General features: G+C 42.2%; 1 protein-coding gene across 2 annotated transcripts in view; it reads left to right on the forward strand.

Moving 5' to 3' along the window:
* Positions 1-14,528, forward strand: part of FAM78A (family with sequence similarity 78 member A) — a 56,366-nt gene that overhangs the window by 21,448 nt on the left and 20,390 nt on the right. For both annotated transcript variants that reach the window (XM_089669027.1, XM_089669026.1), the window contains one exon: positions 6,193-6,683. In XM_089669027.1, the coding sequence (XP_089525153.1) occupies positions 6,262-6,683 (422 nt within the window). In that variant the 5' untranslated portion in view covers positions 6,193-6,261. The remainder of the gene's footprint in view (positions 1-6,192; positions 6,684-14,528) is intronic.

Below are 14,528 nucleotides of genomic sequence, written 5' to 3' on the forward strand. Positions count from 1 at the left end.
AAGGGCAGGACAGCTGTCCGCAACACATCCAATATCATCACACTGATTGGAGTCAAGGTTGGCTCACTCCTGGCTCCAATTAGCTCTGGGAGTAGTCATTAAGCTAGGGCCTCACATACTTTTTCCTCTCTGCACTGTGAATTTTTACATGTTATGTGCAATTAAACCATGGCAACATCTAATGTTTGTGTAGTATTATGTTCAGCAGACTGTGTTCTATTGTTGTGACTTAGATGGCGTTCAGAGCACATTTTATGCCCAGTTCATGCAAAACTCCACATAATCCCAAGGGGTTCACATACTTTTTCTTGCAACTGTATATCACACATCCCATGAGGCTGTTTATAAGATGTCATGATTGCATGCACATGCTGCGGAGGCTTATGATGTATCTTCATATGGTTGCTTGAGATCTTACCTAATTTACTTTTTTTTTTCTTTTTAACTTTTTAAATGGGAGGAGGGGGAGGCAGGAAAGAGGACCTTAAAAATGGGTGAAGTTCTGCTTTAACTTCACTTTGTCACAACTGTCACTTCTATCTTGTCTTAGACATTGAGAGAAGATAGTGAAAGCCAGATCGCTTACAAGGGGCTTGTTTGCTTTCTTGATTGGAGTTACTTGTTAATTAATTTTCCAGCACGCAGTAAACTAAATTAATCTATTTATTCTGAAAAATAAAAAAAACTTTTATTTCCCTCTTTCTGCATTTAGAATTCTGTGTGATTCTCTACAGCGTACGAGAAATGTCACACGTTGATGTTTCTGCTTTTATCTTTCATGGTAACACCTGTCACCGCAACTTCTTATTTCTTCATTCTGTGTTATCTGAAAAGTGCCCTATATATCTCACCAGCTATCAGATCCTGAAAGGCTTTTAACTATTTTTGACTCTCCATCTTCTGTTACTGGAAACCTCTCAGCAATGCCAGTGGCACCCTATGCAAATAAGAACGAGGATGCCGGTTCAGAAGGCAGCTCTGCCGTTAAGGGAAAGCTAACTGTATGAAATGGCATCGAAGAGTCGGGTTCCTTGTGCTTTCTTAACACTTAGTTATTAATGGTTTCAAAAACAGGCAAATCTTCATGTTACAAATGTACCGAGTCTCCTTAGTATATACAAAAGATTCTTGTAATCTACACCAAATGGCCAAATGTATATGGACATCCTTTCGAATTACAGAGTTTAGGTGTTTCCAGAGAAGGATCTTGTGCTATAGGATACAAAAGACATTGTAGACCTCGGAGGTCAAATTTGCGGCCCTCCAGCTGTTGCCAAACTACAAGTCCCATGAGGCATTGCAAGACTGACAGTTACAAGCATGACTCCCAAAGGCAGAGGCATGATGGGACTTGTAGTTTCGCAACAGCTGGAGGGCCGCCAGTTTGACACCACTGTTGTAGACAATGGGCTTTCATTGGCAACAGTGTGGGGAAGGCCCATTTCTGTTTCAGTAAAGCCATCTCCAAAAAGGCATGGTTTGGTGTGGAGGAACTTAGCCCTGACCTCAACCCTACTGAACAGATTTGGGATGGAATGGAATGGTGACTACGAGCCAGGTCTTCTCATTCCCACAAACACTCCAAATTTTGCAGAAAGCCTTTCCAGAACAGTGGGAACTGTATATCCATTGAAGGTTGGGGCACGCCGTAGCCTCCCTGGTGGTATTCCTGAGTGTAGCTCGGGGTAAAGTTTCAGTACCACAAGCAGTAACCCCGAGCTACATTCGGGCTTACCATGCGGCGCAGCTCCGCGATCCCTCGGTCACTTACCTTGTCCTGCGCTCCCACGATGTCCCTCCTGCAGTGTCCCCGGCAATGAAATCCAGCGGATGCAGGCATCTGTCATCTGGGTTCCGTCCTCTGCGAGCGTCGGGACGTACAGGGGACGGAACGGCGGGAAATTTGAAAAATACAAAAAGTGACATTCACTAAAATCACATAGTAAAACATTACTATACCAAACCATTTCACATACATTTTGTCCCAAGTGCTTTGTCCTGTGCCCTGCTTGCATTTTTACTGTTCTTTCTGCCTGGAAACTGAGAAATGTCCATGGCGTCCAAAAAGTGTCCCTTTAGGTCAAAAGCGGACCAGCTAGAGAACAGCGATAGTAAATTAGAACCACTTGCAGAATTGAGTGATAATGATTCGCGGGGAAATTCGTCATCAGACATTGAAAACGATTTTGAGACTTTGCTCAGTGATGTGCGAACTTGGCGCTATATTTCAAATTTCAGTGTTTTTGGTTTGATTATATTATTGAATTAAATTTATTATTATTATATTATTATTTTTTATGATTATTTATTAAATTATAATTTATGATTTCGTGTTTCAAATTTTATCATATCCGGGATGTTTACTAGACTCTTGTTCGGACAGATTTCAGTGAATTATTCCTAAGAATTACAGGCCTACAATATAAAACGCCAAATTTCCATGCAAAATAATGGTACTGCTTTCAGCACCAAAAATCACCACCAGGGAGGTTAATAAAGTGGAACTTCACTCCCTCAATCCACATTACCTATTTTTAACCCTTATGCTGCTAGCATTAGTAAATAGATAGGAAAGTATATCAGATTTACTTGTTTTTAAACCTTTTTTTACATTTCTGCAGTTACTTTCTGGTTTCTTGCCTAGGGAAATTATGTCCTACATCCCAGGAGTCTTCAAGACGGGGGAAAGGATTAGGGGTTTTCTCGGCTAAGCACACTCTTCTGCCTGCATGCTTGAGCTAAGGGCAGATGGATTCTAGGAAGTAAATGCTACATGAATCATTTGCCATTACACAAGATCTCCACTGCCTGAAATGCTAGGGGTTGTTTTTCAAAGTCATTTCTCAACAAAATAAAGCATAGAGACATGGATAGATGGCGGCGTTTGCTTTGCGTATTAAAAATAAGTAAATAGTGTTTTTGGTTTGTGCTGCTCAAATGCGTTGAAGATCACAAACATGGTTATAGAATGGGAAGTCAAATAAGCCGAAACAAGTGTGATAGTCAGGTGTCCACAAATGCTTGTCTATATATTATACACAGAATAATATAATATATGCAGAATGGCTCTAAAATGTGGGAGCTTATGCAGGCAAATTTGCATACTATGATAAAAAGTGATGAATCAATGGTTCTCTTTTTTCCACCATGTCTTATATAGTCACATGTGGTAGAGATGTCCCTCGTTAAATGTATTGATAAATCCAGGATTAGAGTTTCAATGCATATTTGGCTATTTTAAAAATGCATCTGGTCAGCAAAATCCCCCATTTAAACAGTTACAAAGAGTACTATGAAGGGTGAAAAAGTACATCTTTCAGATTATAGTTATTAGCTATTTTGCTCTATAACATACAGTATGCCTTGTCTGCATTTTGAAACTAAACCGATGCTGGATCCAGTTCTCTATATCCAGACCTCCAGAACAATGCATACTACCTGGCAGTGTCTTAAAGAGGAATTCCAGGTGTGGATATTTTATACATTGCTACACCGGTCCAGCTTGGACCAATGTAACTGTGCATAAAATATAACATACCTAGTCAACACTCCTGGAAGCTGAAAATCATTAAAGTAGACACCACTACTCCAGGGATCTGAACTTGCTTTCGGGTCCTGTGCAGAGCTGCTGTCTTCTAAACAGGAGGGTCAGTCGCTCAGCCAGCATGTGAGCCATTCAGAGAATGAAAGCAAAGTGTTCATGGACAAGATGGAGAGCATCACACCGCCCAGAACAGGAATAGAAGGAAACTCCTCCAATAGGGACACTAGTTCTGGTGACATTCTCTGATTGGACAAGGTGGAGAGCATGAAGTCACCCAGAACAGGAACTGAATGAAACTCCTCAAGGAATTGAAGGAAACTCTTCCAATGGGGACACAAGTTCTGGTGACAACCAAGAATTACCTCACTTTTTTGGGACTTCCTCTCACTTCCTGTTGGAACTACAGAACAGACAGTGAAGAAAAATCTAACAGTTGACAAAAGAAAAAAACCCTGACGGCATTATAACCCTCCCTTACTATATTCAAAAACGAGAGGTCCAGATTGAGAGGGAATCCAAAAATGACTAAGCAATTCTTCAGGGGTTAGTTCTACACACGTATAACATACTACTTAAAGTGGTTCTAAAGTGAGATTTTTTTTTTTACCATAATGCATTTTCTACATTAAAAGGTAAAAAAACTCCCCACTACCTATCCTACCCTCCCCATCCCTAAACACTTACCATAATACTGTTGCCGCTCAAGCGCTGTCCTGGCTGCAGCACTGCTCCTGTCACATCCTGGTCTCACAGAAGACACTAAAATCAGTAGGAGCCATAGGCTCCTGCTGCTGTCAGTCAAGCTCCTGTGAGGAAGGAACAGGGGCATGGCTTACCAGTGCTGTGTGTGTCTATGAATGCACACAGCCCAGCTCAGGAGTGGACACACAAAGGTGCCTCTATAGCACCTGGCTTACTAAGGAGGCACCCGGAGGAAGGGGGAGTGGATGGTGCCGGCCGGGGACTGCTAAAGAGGAGGTAAGGGACAGCTCTGTACAATATTCTTGCACACAGCAGGTAAGTAGGTAAGTATAACATCTTCTTTATTTTAATTAAAAAAATTAACCTTTGGTATCACTTTTAGGCAGAAGTAAATTGTATACCAGGTATGAATGGTCTTCCAAAAATCAATAAAATACTTAAAGTTTAGTAACTGTCATGTACAGCGTTTTGACTGTAGTAATTGATGATACCCACAAGAAATAATAGAAAGTTAGTATTACTGACCTTATTTGCCACAGTACAATGTACCAAAAAGATGAAGAGTGAATAATATAGGACTTCAACAAATGTAGAAGGTCACTTAGCTGTGTTTATCAAGACTCTCCTGTTTGCCCCTAGGTGTAATTTACTATAGTTGAAAGTCATGATGGCATTTTGTTCTGTAGTAGATACCAATTTTTAGATGTGGTTAACATGTTTCCCATTATGTCCCCAATGGCTAGCAAGTTGATCTCCCAGCATCATTGTGTTTTGGCTGGCATGCTGCCTTCTCCCTGGCAGGATGTAGTGAGGTTGGGTTAGACTATAAAGTAGGGGTTACTGGATTTTACATAAGGGGAAGGAGAGATGCACAACAAGACAACAAGTGCAAGGGGCTGTTGATGGTGAGCAATGGGAATAGTAAAGGAGAGCACTGGAGGGGAAGGAAAAGTGTAATACACATGGATGCTGTAGGAGGGTAGAAGAGCAAAACAAGGTAGGGGGCACTATAGGGGAGAAGAGTCACCATACAGGGGAGCACTGGAGGGAGAACTTTGATTCATTATGGGGGGGGGCACTGAAAGGGCAAAGAGCAACAATACAGGGAGGGTGCTGTAAAGGAGAGAAGAGGACCAATACATATGAAACACTAGGTTGTTGGGGGTAACATTTGGGGTTTGGAGGGTAGAAGAGGTGCAATACAGGAGGATGCTGGAGAGGAAGGAGAACCACAGTACAGGGAAGATGCCATAAGGGTAAGTGGCACAGTGCTATATGGGGGTTTTGGATTGCAAAGCAGGTGGAAGTGAGGGGATGCTAGAGAAGGAATGCACTATACAATGGAGACACTGAATGAGAAGGAGTCATAGTACAGGGGTGCACTGGTTGGGGACAAGAGGCCAGACAAAGGTGGAAAGCTGTATAGGAAGAAGAGAGGCGTACAGAAAGATACTGATGAGGCATGTATGATTTGGAGGTTCCATTAAAAATTAATACAGTGTAGGGCCCAGCTGTCATGCGGACAGCCCAGCCCTGATGCTAATACTGGGAGAGAGGTTCTCCCAGTGTATTTAGCAGGGCTCTGCTGTCAAGTTTGTCAGTTTGCTGGTCTGTGTGTATCAAGAGTAGTGTTAGTGCCCTTAAACCAGGACTGAGCTTCCAGTCACAGTGTCAGCCACTGCAATGTATTTAGTTTGACTGCCAAGTCCTGCTTATTGCAGGACATGGTTAGGGCAACAAACAGTGGCAAGAGAAGCTCCCACCACAGCTGCACATTCCCCACCATAGTACCTGATGAGGGACATTCTCCTGCCTCTGCCTTGACCATGCCCAGAGTAAAAGATGGATGGTGATGGGATGCTATGGATATCACAATGAACTGCTAAATGACAGTTAATGACAACTGCTAGTTTTTACTGTTATACTGAAAATATTGCTTATTCCAGGTACCCAGAGGGTCAAGCCTGGAACCGGCACATAGCTGGCATCTCTGAGATGCTCCTCATTCCATCTCTATGGATATAGCAAAGGAAATCTACCACGTCAGCTATAGCCGTCGGGACGAGGTCTCATCCAGCTGTGACTTGGATGGAAAGAAGAACATCTTGGTCTCCATGAGTCGTCTTCCTCAGGACTGCCTGAGCCTATTAGAGATTGCCTTAGTGCTAAATACCATGGGGTGCATCCACAGTCTAAGCTGCAAGCCCAAGGTTTTTCGAGAGTCCATTTCTGTCCTGGACATCAAAGCCACCATTGACTCCACGCCCACAAGAATTGATGAGTCATCTAGTGTCGTGCTGAGATACAGGACGCCCCACTTCCGAGCCACCGCTGAAGTCTTAGTGCCTCCAATTACCGGGAAGGAGACCTGGAGGGTGGGATGGATTCAGGCCTGCAACCATATGGAGTTCTACAACTACTATGGAGACTTGGGCATGTAAGTGTAAACTAAAGCAGATCTGGGGGCATGATGTAATGTAAACCCAAGATTTATTTTTATCCTTACTTCACTACTTTAGTGAGCCGCTGATCTGGAAAAAAAACAAACATTCACATCCTGGCACTGTAAAGCTTGTTCTAGGTTGGTGATGCACCAAGTAGTAAAATAAAGGTTCAAGATGATGGCTTTAAAGAGAGCAAATTAAAAAAAAAAGCTTCTATATTCGTATCCTACCAAGTTAATTTTCAATCCATATATGTATTACATATAGTATAAGTAAGCTGTCAAATTATCACAGAGCAATTCATTTGAAAGCATTCATCAATGGCCTTGAGAAGCTTGTGAAAGGCAAGAAGGCATTTCATTGGTTTCTATTGGCAACGTGACTTCCCCGTTTGCTCCCTTTCATAAACTTTTACAATTAAGATTTAAAGCTGCCTAGCAGCTACATTAGGGTTAGTAACTGAAATGGTTGAGGGAAGAACTGTTCTTGTTGCCTATAGCAACTAATCCGGTTTCCCTTAAAGTGAACCTTTCAGCATTACCAACATTTGTAACTAGGGATGAGTTTTGGCGTAGTTGGATCCTATTCCCAACACATCTGAGCGAGTCCATCAAGAAGCAGTCATTGTACTGGGCCAATCATATGTGGCTGAGACATTCCCAACACTACAGATGAATGAAAACAGTCATGGGGAATGCCCTGGCCACAGATGATTGGCCCAGTACAGTGACAGCTTCATGGTGGGTTCATTCAGGTAGGTTCAGACTAGGATCCAAATACTATTTGTAACCCTGCTGCTTGAAAGAACATTTTTTTGAGAGGAGTATGTAGCCTGCCACTGCTGACCTCCTGAAAAATACTAGCCGCTTGGCTGCCTTGTTGATCCTAGAGATACTTCTTCTCAGCCACCAATTAGCATCAGTCCTACTAAAGACAACACTTTTTTCTTTTTGGATAGCGTAAGGAATGTTATTCTTTGACAGTAGAACAGGGTATCAAACTCCATTTCATACCGGGGTGTATCAGCATTATGTTTGCCCTCAAAAGGGCCGGTTGTATCTGTAAGACTAAAGAGCACCCCTTACCCCCCATTACATCATATGTCAAGACTCCCAAACCCTCCCTAACATCACCGTGCACCCCCTTTAGTGGCAGAGCTGGAAAGCAGAAAGTGCAGGGTCTGGAGGAGAACCATAAGAGGAGTGAAGTCAGTTACCAGAGTCTGCTGTATGCTGAGACCAGAGGGTAGCAGAGATAAGGGGGTGCTGCAGCTACACTGAGAGGTGCAGGATTTGGCAGAGGAGTTCTATTCTCCTCTCAGCTACCGACTGCTGAGACAAGGCGGGGGTGGAGAGAAGGGGGTGCCTGCAGGAGAGGTGCGAGGGCCACAGGAAATGGTCTGGAGGGCCGGATTCAGCCCTCGGGCCTTGTATTTGACACCTGTGAAGTAGAACTGTAGGCAAAACTTTTTTTCCCCATTCTGGATAGAGCACCCCTGTCAGATTTTCTTTTTTTTTTTTGCTATCAGTGTCCCATTGCAGAGATTTCCCTTCACTTCCTGTCCCATAGCCAAATAGAAAGTGAGAGAAAATCCCTGCAAATCAAGGGAATTCTTTGGGGTACCCCAGAACTAGTGTCCCCATTGGAACATTTCCCCTCTACTACTTTTTTGGGGACAACCCAAAAAGTGGAATTTTTTTTCACTTTCAATGATAATGGTAAACAGGATACAGAGAGGGGGTGAATCTCCTGAAAGCATAACTTCATTCTCTCAATCAACATTGACTATTTTTATTCCTTATGTTGCTAGAATTAATAAATAGATAGGAAAGTATATCATATTTACTTGTTTTAATTTTTCTTTTACATTTCTTGAGTTACTTGGTTTTCATGCCTAGGCAAATGATGTCATACATCCCAGGAGTCTTCGAGAAGGGAGGAGAGATTTTCTCAGCTAAGCACATCCTGCATGCATGAGTTAAGGGAAGATGGATTCCGGGAACTATCCCTGAATTAGTGTCCCCATTGTAAGATTCCCTATCTATTCCTGCTTTGGTGACAACCCAAAGTTTGGGATTTTCTTTTCTTTTCACCCCAGAGATAATGGTAAACATAAGAAACAAAGAGGGTGAAGATAGTTGCTCTGGCCCAACTCTATAGCTCAAAAACAAGTCAGCAATGGCAACTTTATACTCCTATCCTGATGGGTTCCTTGAGTGGGCACACTGGACCCAGCTCCACCATCATGCTGAGACCTGTAGTCCCATTCCATCAGTTATGTAGCAGATTTGCCTCTTCCTGGGCCACATTGATGTCTGAAGGAAGATATCATTTTCATGGCTGTAGATGGCTCAGCTCCAGCTATGAAACCCAATAAAATGATTAGAAACAATCAATGTTTGAAATGGAGCTTGAAACAAGCTGGATATGAATAAGCAGTGGAATTAAATCCTCAAGGCTCTTGTCATGCCAGTGATTGCAGCCTCAGGGATCGTGTTTTCATTATCTTTTTCATCGACTTTTCCTGCGTGTCCTGGGAATTAGATTTTTTTTTTCTGACCTTCTTACACATTCTAAAATGCTCAGCTATGACCTTCGAGCAGTCAGGTTTAGCAGAGACGCCTTCAATAAATCCTGTAAATCATAACCGAATTAAAGGGTCAGTCCACCTAAATACACTTCAGGAGGTAAAGTGTAGAAACCATTGCGATGTCTGCCAGTGAGAACTACATATGTGACATCTTAAAGAGAACCAGTCATGGTTGGGCTTATGAAATCTTTGGAACACCGAAAGCAAAACTACAGTGTGGCCAAGGCTAGGCAGCTCTTGCCATTATGGCAGACTCATCGTGATGTTTGCCATTTTCCAGCGCTGACAGTTCAGTGCTGTCCCTTCCCATATCATCTGCTGCCACTGCCTTCTTCTCCACTGCTTCTTCCTCTTTGACTGATGGAAGAGCAATGGTCATGTAATGCTGCGTGCTGGAATTAGATTGTCCCAGCACCCGGCTCCATTCTCAGCAGATGCCTCTGCCTCGAGATGTGTCAGCCATTTGGAGGCTGACAGTCCCCCAACAGCCACCATCTAGGGAGATTGAATCATGCTGCCATTTTTGTGATGTGCCTTTGATTTTATTCTTTTGTGAGTATAATACTTTTTATTCAATGAATATTATTTTTAGAAGGTAATGCACTAGGCCCATGTGCACTCTGTTTCTTTGCACAAAGCTCTTGCCATTATGGCAGACTCATTGTGGCGTTTGCGGTCTTCCAGCGCTGACAGTTCAGTGCCGTCCCTTCCCATATAATCTGCTGCCACTGCCTTCTTCTCCACTGCTTCCTCCTCTTTGACTGATGGAAGAGCAATGGTCATGTAATGCTGCATGCTGGAATTAGATTGTCCCAGCACCAGGCTGCATTCTAAGCAGATGTCAAGAATCCCATATTGCCTCACTTTTTTTTTTGGGAAGGGGTGTATAACTACACTTAAAGGGTAACTCCACTTTTGTGGAAAAAAAAATAGCAATTACTGTATATACTCGAGTATAAGCCGACCCGAATATAAGCCGAGGTACCTAATTTTACCACAAAAAACTGGGAAAAACTATTGACTCGAGTATAAGCCCCATCATTAGTATCAGTGGGAGGAATAGTGCCCCATCATTGGTATCAGTGGGAGGAATAGTGCCCCATCATTGGTGTCAGTGGGAGGAATAGTGCCCCATCATTGGTATCAGTGGGAGGAATAGTGCCCCATCATTGGTGTCAGTGGGAGGAATAGTGCCCCATCATTGGTATCACTGGGAGGAATAGTGCCCCATCGTTGGTGTCAGTGGGAGGAATAGTGCCCCATCATTGGTATCAGTGGGAGGAATAGTGCCCCATCATTGGTGTCAGTGGGAGGAATAGTGCCCCATCATTGGTATCACTGGGAGGAATAGTGCCCCATCGTTGGTGTCAGTGGGAGGAATAATGCCCCATCATTAGTATCAGTGGGAGGAATAGTGCCCCATCATTGGTGTCAGTGGGAGGAATAGTGCCCCATCGTTGGTGTCAGTGGGAGGAATAATACCCCATCATTAGTATCAGTGACACCAATGATGCGGCACTATTCCTCCCACTGACACCAATGACACTTGCTGACCCCTGTTGCAGTATGGTGCTGCTGCAGCCAGCATATGTGGTTGCAGCAGCACTTCTGCACTGCACACTTACCGGCTTTTCCCTCACTCGATTTTTGCGGCTCCGCATCCTCGCCCGTGATTGGCCGCCTGTGTACCTTTCCTGAGCTACAGTTCTGGCGGCCAATCACCGGTGAGGAGGCGGAGCCGAGCGGCAGGAGTGAGGGAGTGGCCGGAGTGACGGAAGGAGCAGCGCTTCCTGGATGGATCATCGTGGGAGCCAGGTAAGAGACAGCAGCCCTCTGCCCACCCCTGTACGCGCCCCCCTTGACGTTGACTCGAGTATAAGCCGAGGGGGCCGTTTTTCAGCACAAAAAATGTGCTGAAAAACTCGGCTTATACTCGAGTATATACGGTAAAAAAAGATATAGCATATAAAATTGCGACACAAGTCTTATTGTTATTGAATGTTATTAAAAATTACCTTCCCCTTTTAATCTGCATGCTGCACTTTTCTGTAAAATTCAATGCATTATGGCAACCTGGAGGTGTCCTGGTGTACAGAATGCCCCCAAATATGTAATTTCCTGCTTTAGTGATTGGCTCACTGATTTTCTCACAAGTCTCCACTAAAATAAGTCAGATTTTGGGCATACCTTGCAACAAAAATTTTCATTTTAGTGAAATACTCCCAAAGGGAAATCACATCTAAAGGGATGCAGACCCTGCAATTTTCTTCATTATTTCTTTGTTAGAGCCCCACAAGTGCAGCAGGTGATTGATAATTATAAAATCATTCCCATTCACTTTACACTTGGCACAAACAGCTATTTCTTCAGAATAACAAAAGGTAAGAATTTGATACAAAGTTTGTTCAAATCCACACAATGTACATTGATCACCCAGGAGAGGGAAATGTTTTTTTCTCAACAAAAGTGGAGTTACTCTTTAAATCTTAAAGACCAACTCTAGCCAAAACAGCTTTTGGTGAGATCCTCTGGGAGGTATCTATTGCTGCCCGTATCCCTGTTAGGGGAGATTTTCCCTCACTTCTTGCCTTGGTGAAAGGATGTCACAGGCACATAAGGTGTTGGGAAATCTTTCCAATAGTGACAGATACTACAACAAAAGCACATTTCTAGTTTGAAGGGTAAAGGCGAGAAACTCTTTGGGGTTTATATTGCTGTCCTAGTGATTACCTTACATTCTATGTCTTGCCAACACAGGAACAGGAAGAGAGGGGAAATCTCCTAAATGTAGTTACCAACGCCTGTACAACTGTAAGAGATGGTGTAGTCCTTTATACAATATCCAATACTAGAAGAAAGTTTTGACTAGAGTTGAGCTTTAACCACATGACCTAAGGAAGGGTTTACCCCTTCATGAACAGGCCATTTTTTGCTATTATCTACTTAATAGTCACGTGACTAGTGACGAAATGCGTCGAGGAGGAGTGTGCGGATGACGTCACATTCATCGGGATAGCGGCTTGTAGTACTCTACAAACGGCTCTTGGAACGACATTACAGCAGGCAATAGCATTCATTAAGTGGGCCCGTGCTTTGCCTTGCATTACATTACGGATGGTGTCTGTTTTGAGCATGTACAGGACTCTGCTGCTGAGATGATATTGCCACCTTGTGTTCAATCAGTACATCACTGGATCTTCATCATACCTGGTGCAAAATACACCTCCGGAACATGAGTGCATTTCATATGTTTTAATTGATGAATAAAAGTTTAAAAGGATAAAGCACTATGTCGAGTTCTTTTTAATGAGGAATACGGCTGATACAAAGACGCTCATCGGGAGGGAGCTTACTTTGGAGTCTTCATTCAGCAAGCTGATCTTCTGAGTCCATATGGGACCAAAAGTGCAGTTAGACCGTAACATTGTATAATGTGAGGTCACACTGCGTGAGGTGAGCAGATATATGGTGGAGGATGTCTTTGCACGGGAATTGATGACAGATGCACATATTTTTCGTTATCCAAAGGAGGGTTCACTGAATGAACACTTTATTGATTGAACTTGATTTTTTACCTAAAAATAATCTTTACTTTTTATTTTTTGTATGGTTATTGTTTATATATATATATATATATATATATATCATTTTTTTATTTTAATATTAATCTTTTTTTATTAATCTTTTTACTATTATTTTTCTTTATATATATATATATATATATATATATATATATATATATATACACACACACACACACAGTATATATATATATATATATATTATTTTTTTTTTTCACTTATAATTGATATATGGATTGACTATGGATTATGCCATTGTTTCATGTAGCGCAGCATTTTTTCACTTCACATTATGATTGTATAATTTGCCCCACGGAGACATGGGTTGTGTGCACTAGCGGCTACAGTATTTAATTGTAATTTTTAATTTTTTGTTTTTATTTCACCATAGTTAGTGCTTGAGTTTTTCAATTTATTTTACTGTATTAGTGTCACTGGGGAAGTCAGTGGCAGTCAGTTCCCCCCCAGTGTCAGAATGCCCACCACAGTCCCACTATAAGTTGCTGATCGCCGCCATTACTAGTATAAAATAAATAAATAAAAATTCCAGTATATATACCACCATTTGTAGACGCTATAACGATCACATAAACCAATTAATTTACACGCATTGGGATTTTAAGTAGAATACATTTTAGTTTAAATTTATGATGAAATTTTATTTTTTTAAATTTTTTTACTGGATAGGTTTCATAAAAAAAAGTAAAAAATATATGTTTTTTTCAAAATTGTTGGTCTTTTTTTGTTTATAGCGTAGAAAAAAAAATGCAGAGGCGATCAAATACTACTAAAAGAAAGCTCTATTTGTGGGAAAAATAGGAAATAATTTTAATTTGGGTGCAGTGTTGTATGACCGCGCAATTGTCAGTTAACGTAATGCAGCGCCGTATCGCAAAAACTGAGATAGCCCTGCCCACGACTCAAGCTCAGCTCCGCCCACCTTGTACTGTATCTCAGTGTGACGTTTAGCCTCAGCTCCGCCCACCAGCCTGCTCATTACTTGCTGCAGTTCCCATTACAGGAAGGCAAATATAGTCTTTTATAACTGCACAGATGTGACCTGTGGCAGGGCAGAAAGTCCTCCTCCTGGAGCAAGGAAACAGAGCTGAGGAAAAATTACGTCATGGGGGAGGGGGGGGATGTGAAACACGAGAATTATAAAAAAAACTGAGACCTCTTAATATAAACCTTATGAATTTCTTTATAAAACCTGGGGAGAGGATCTGAAGAAGCTAAAATGTGCTTCAAGTTTCAAGACAGTCAAGTACAAAAAAACATGCACCTAATGCTCAGCAGAGCTTGGCGCAGAAACACAAGAGAAACCAACCCCCCCCCAGAACGACAAGCAGCACCCCACTCCCAATGAGAAGCGAGTGGGCTAGTTAACAATCGAAAAGAAAACCAAGTCCCCAAGAACAAAAGAACATCCTTAGGAGCAAAGCAGGAGTAATTAGAATTACAATTTGCAAAAAGGACATAATAAACAAAACTTAGGCCGGTCATACATGGGTCGATTTCCGAATTATTTTTCATTTGAAAAGTCGGACCCAAGAATAATCGGTCGATTTTCGCTGTTAGTGGGGCAATGGCACCGGTCGATTTTCGTGGTTCCTCCCCATTTCGTTTATCGGGCCTGCTGGAAAATTTGTCAAAAACAACCAATTTCA

The sequence above is a fragment of the Staurois parvus genome, unplaced genomic scaffold (assembly GCF_062004578.1).
Source record: "Staurois parvus isolate SC_StPar_1 unplaced genomic scaffold, SC_StPar_1.0 ptg000068l, whole genome shotgun sequence".
Lineage (NCBI taxonomy): Eukaryota > Metazoa > Chordata > Amphibia > Anura > Ranidae > Staurois > Staurois parvus.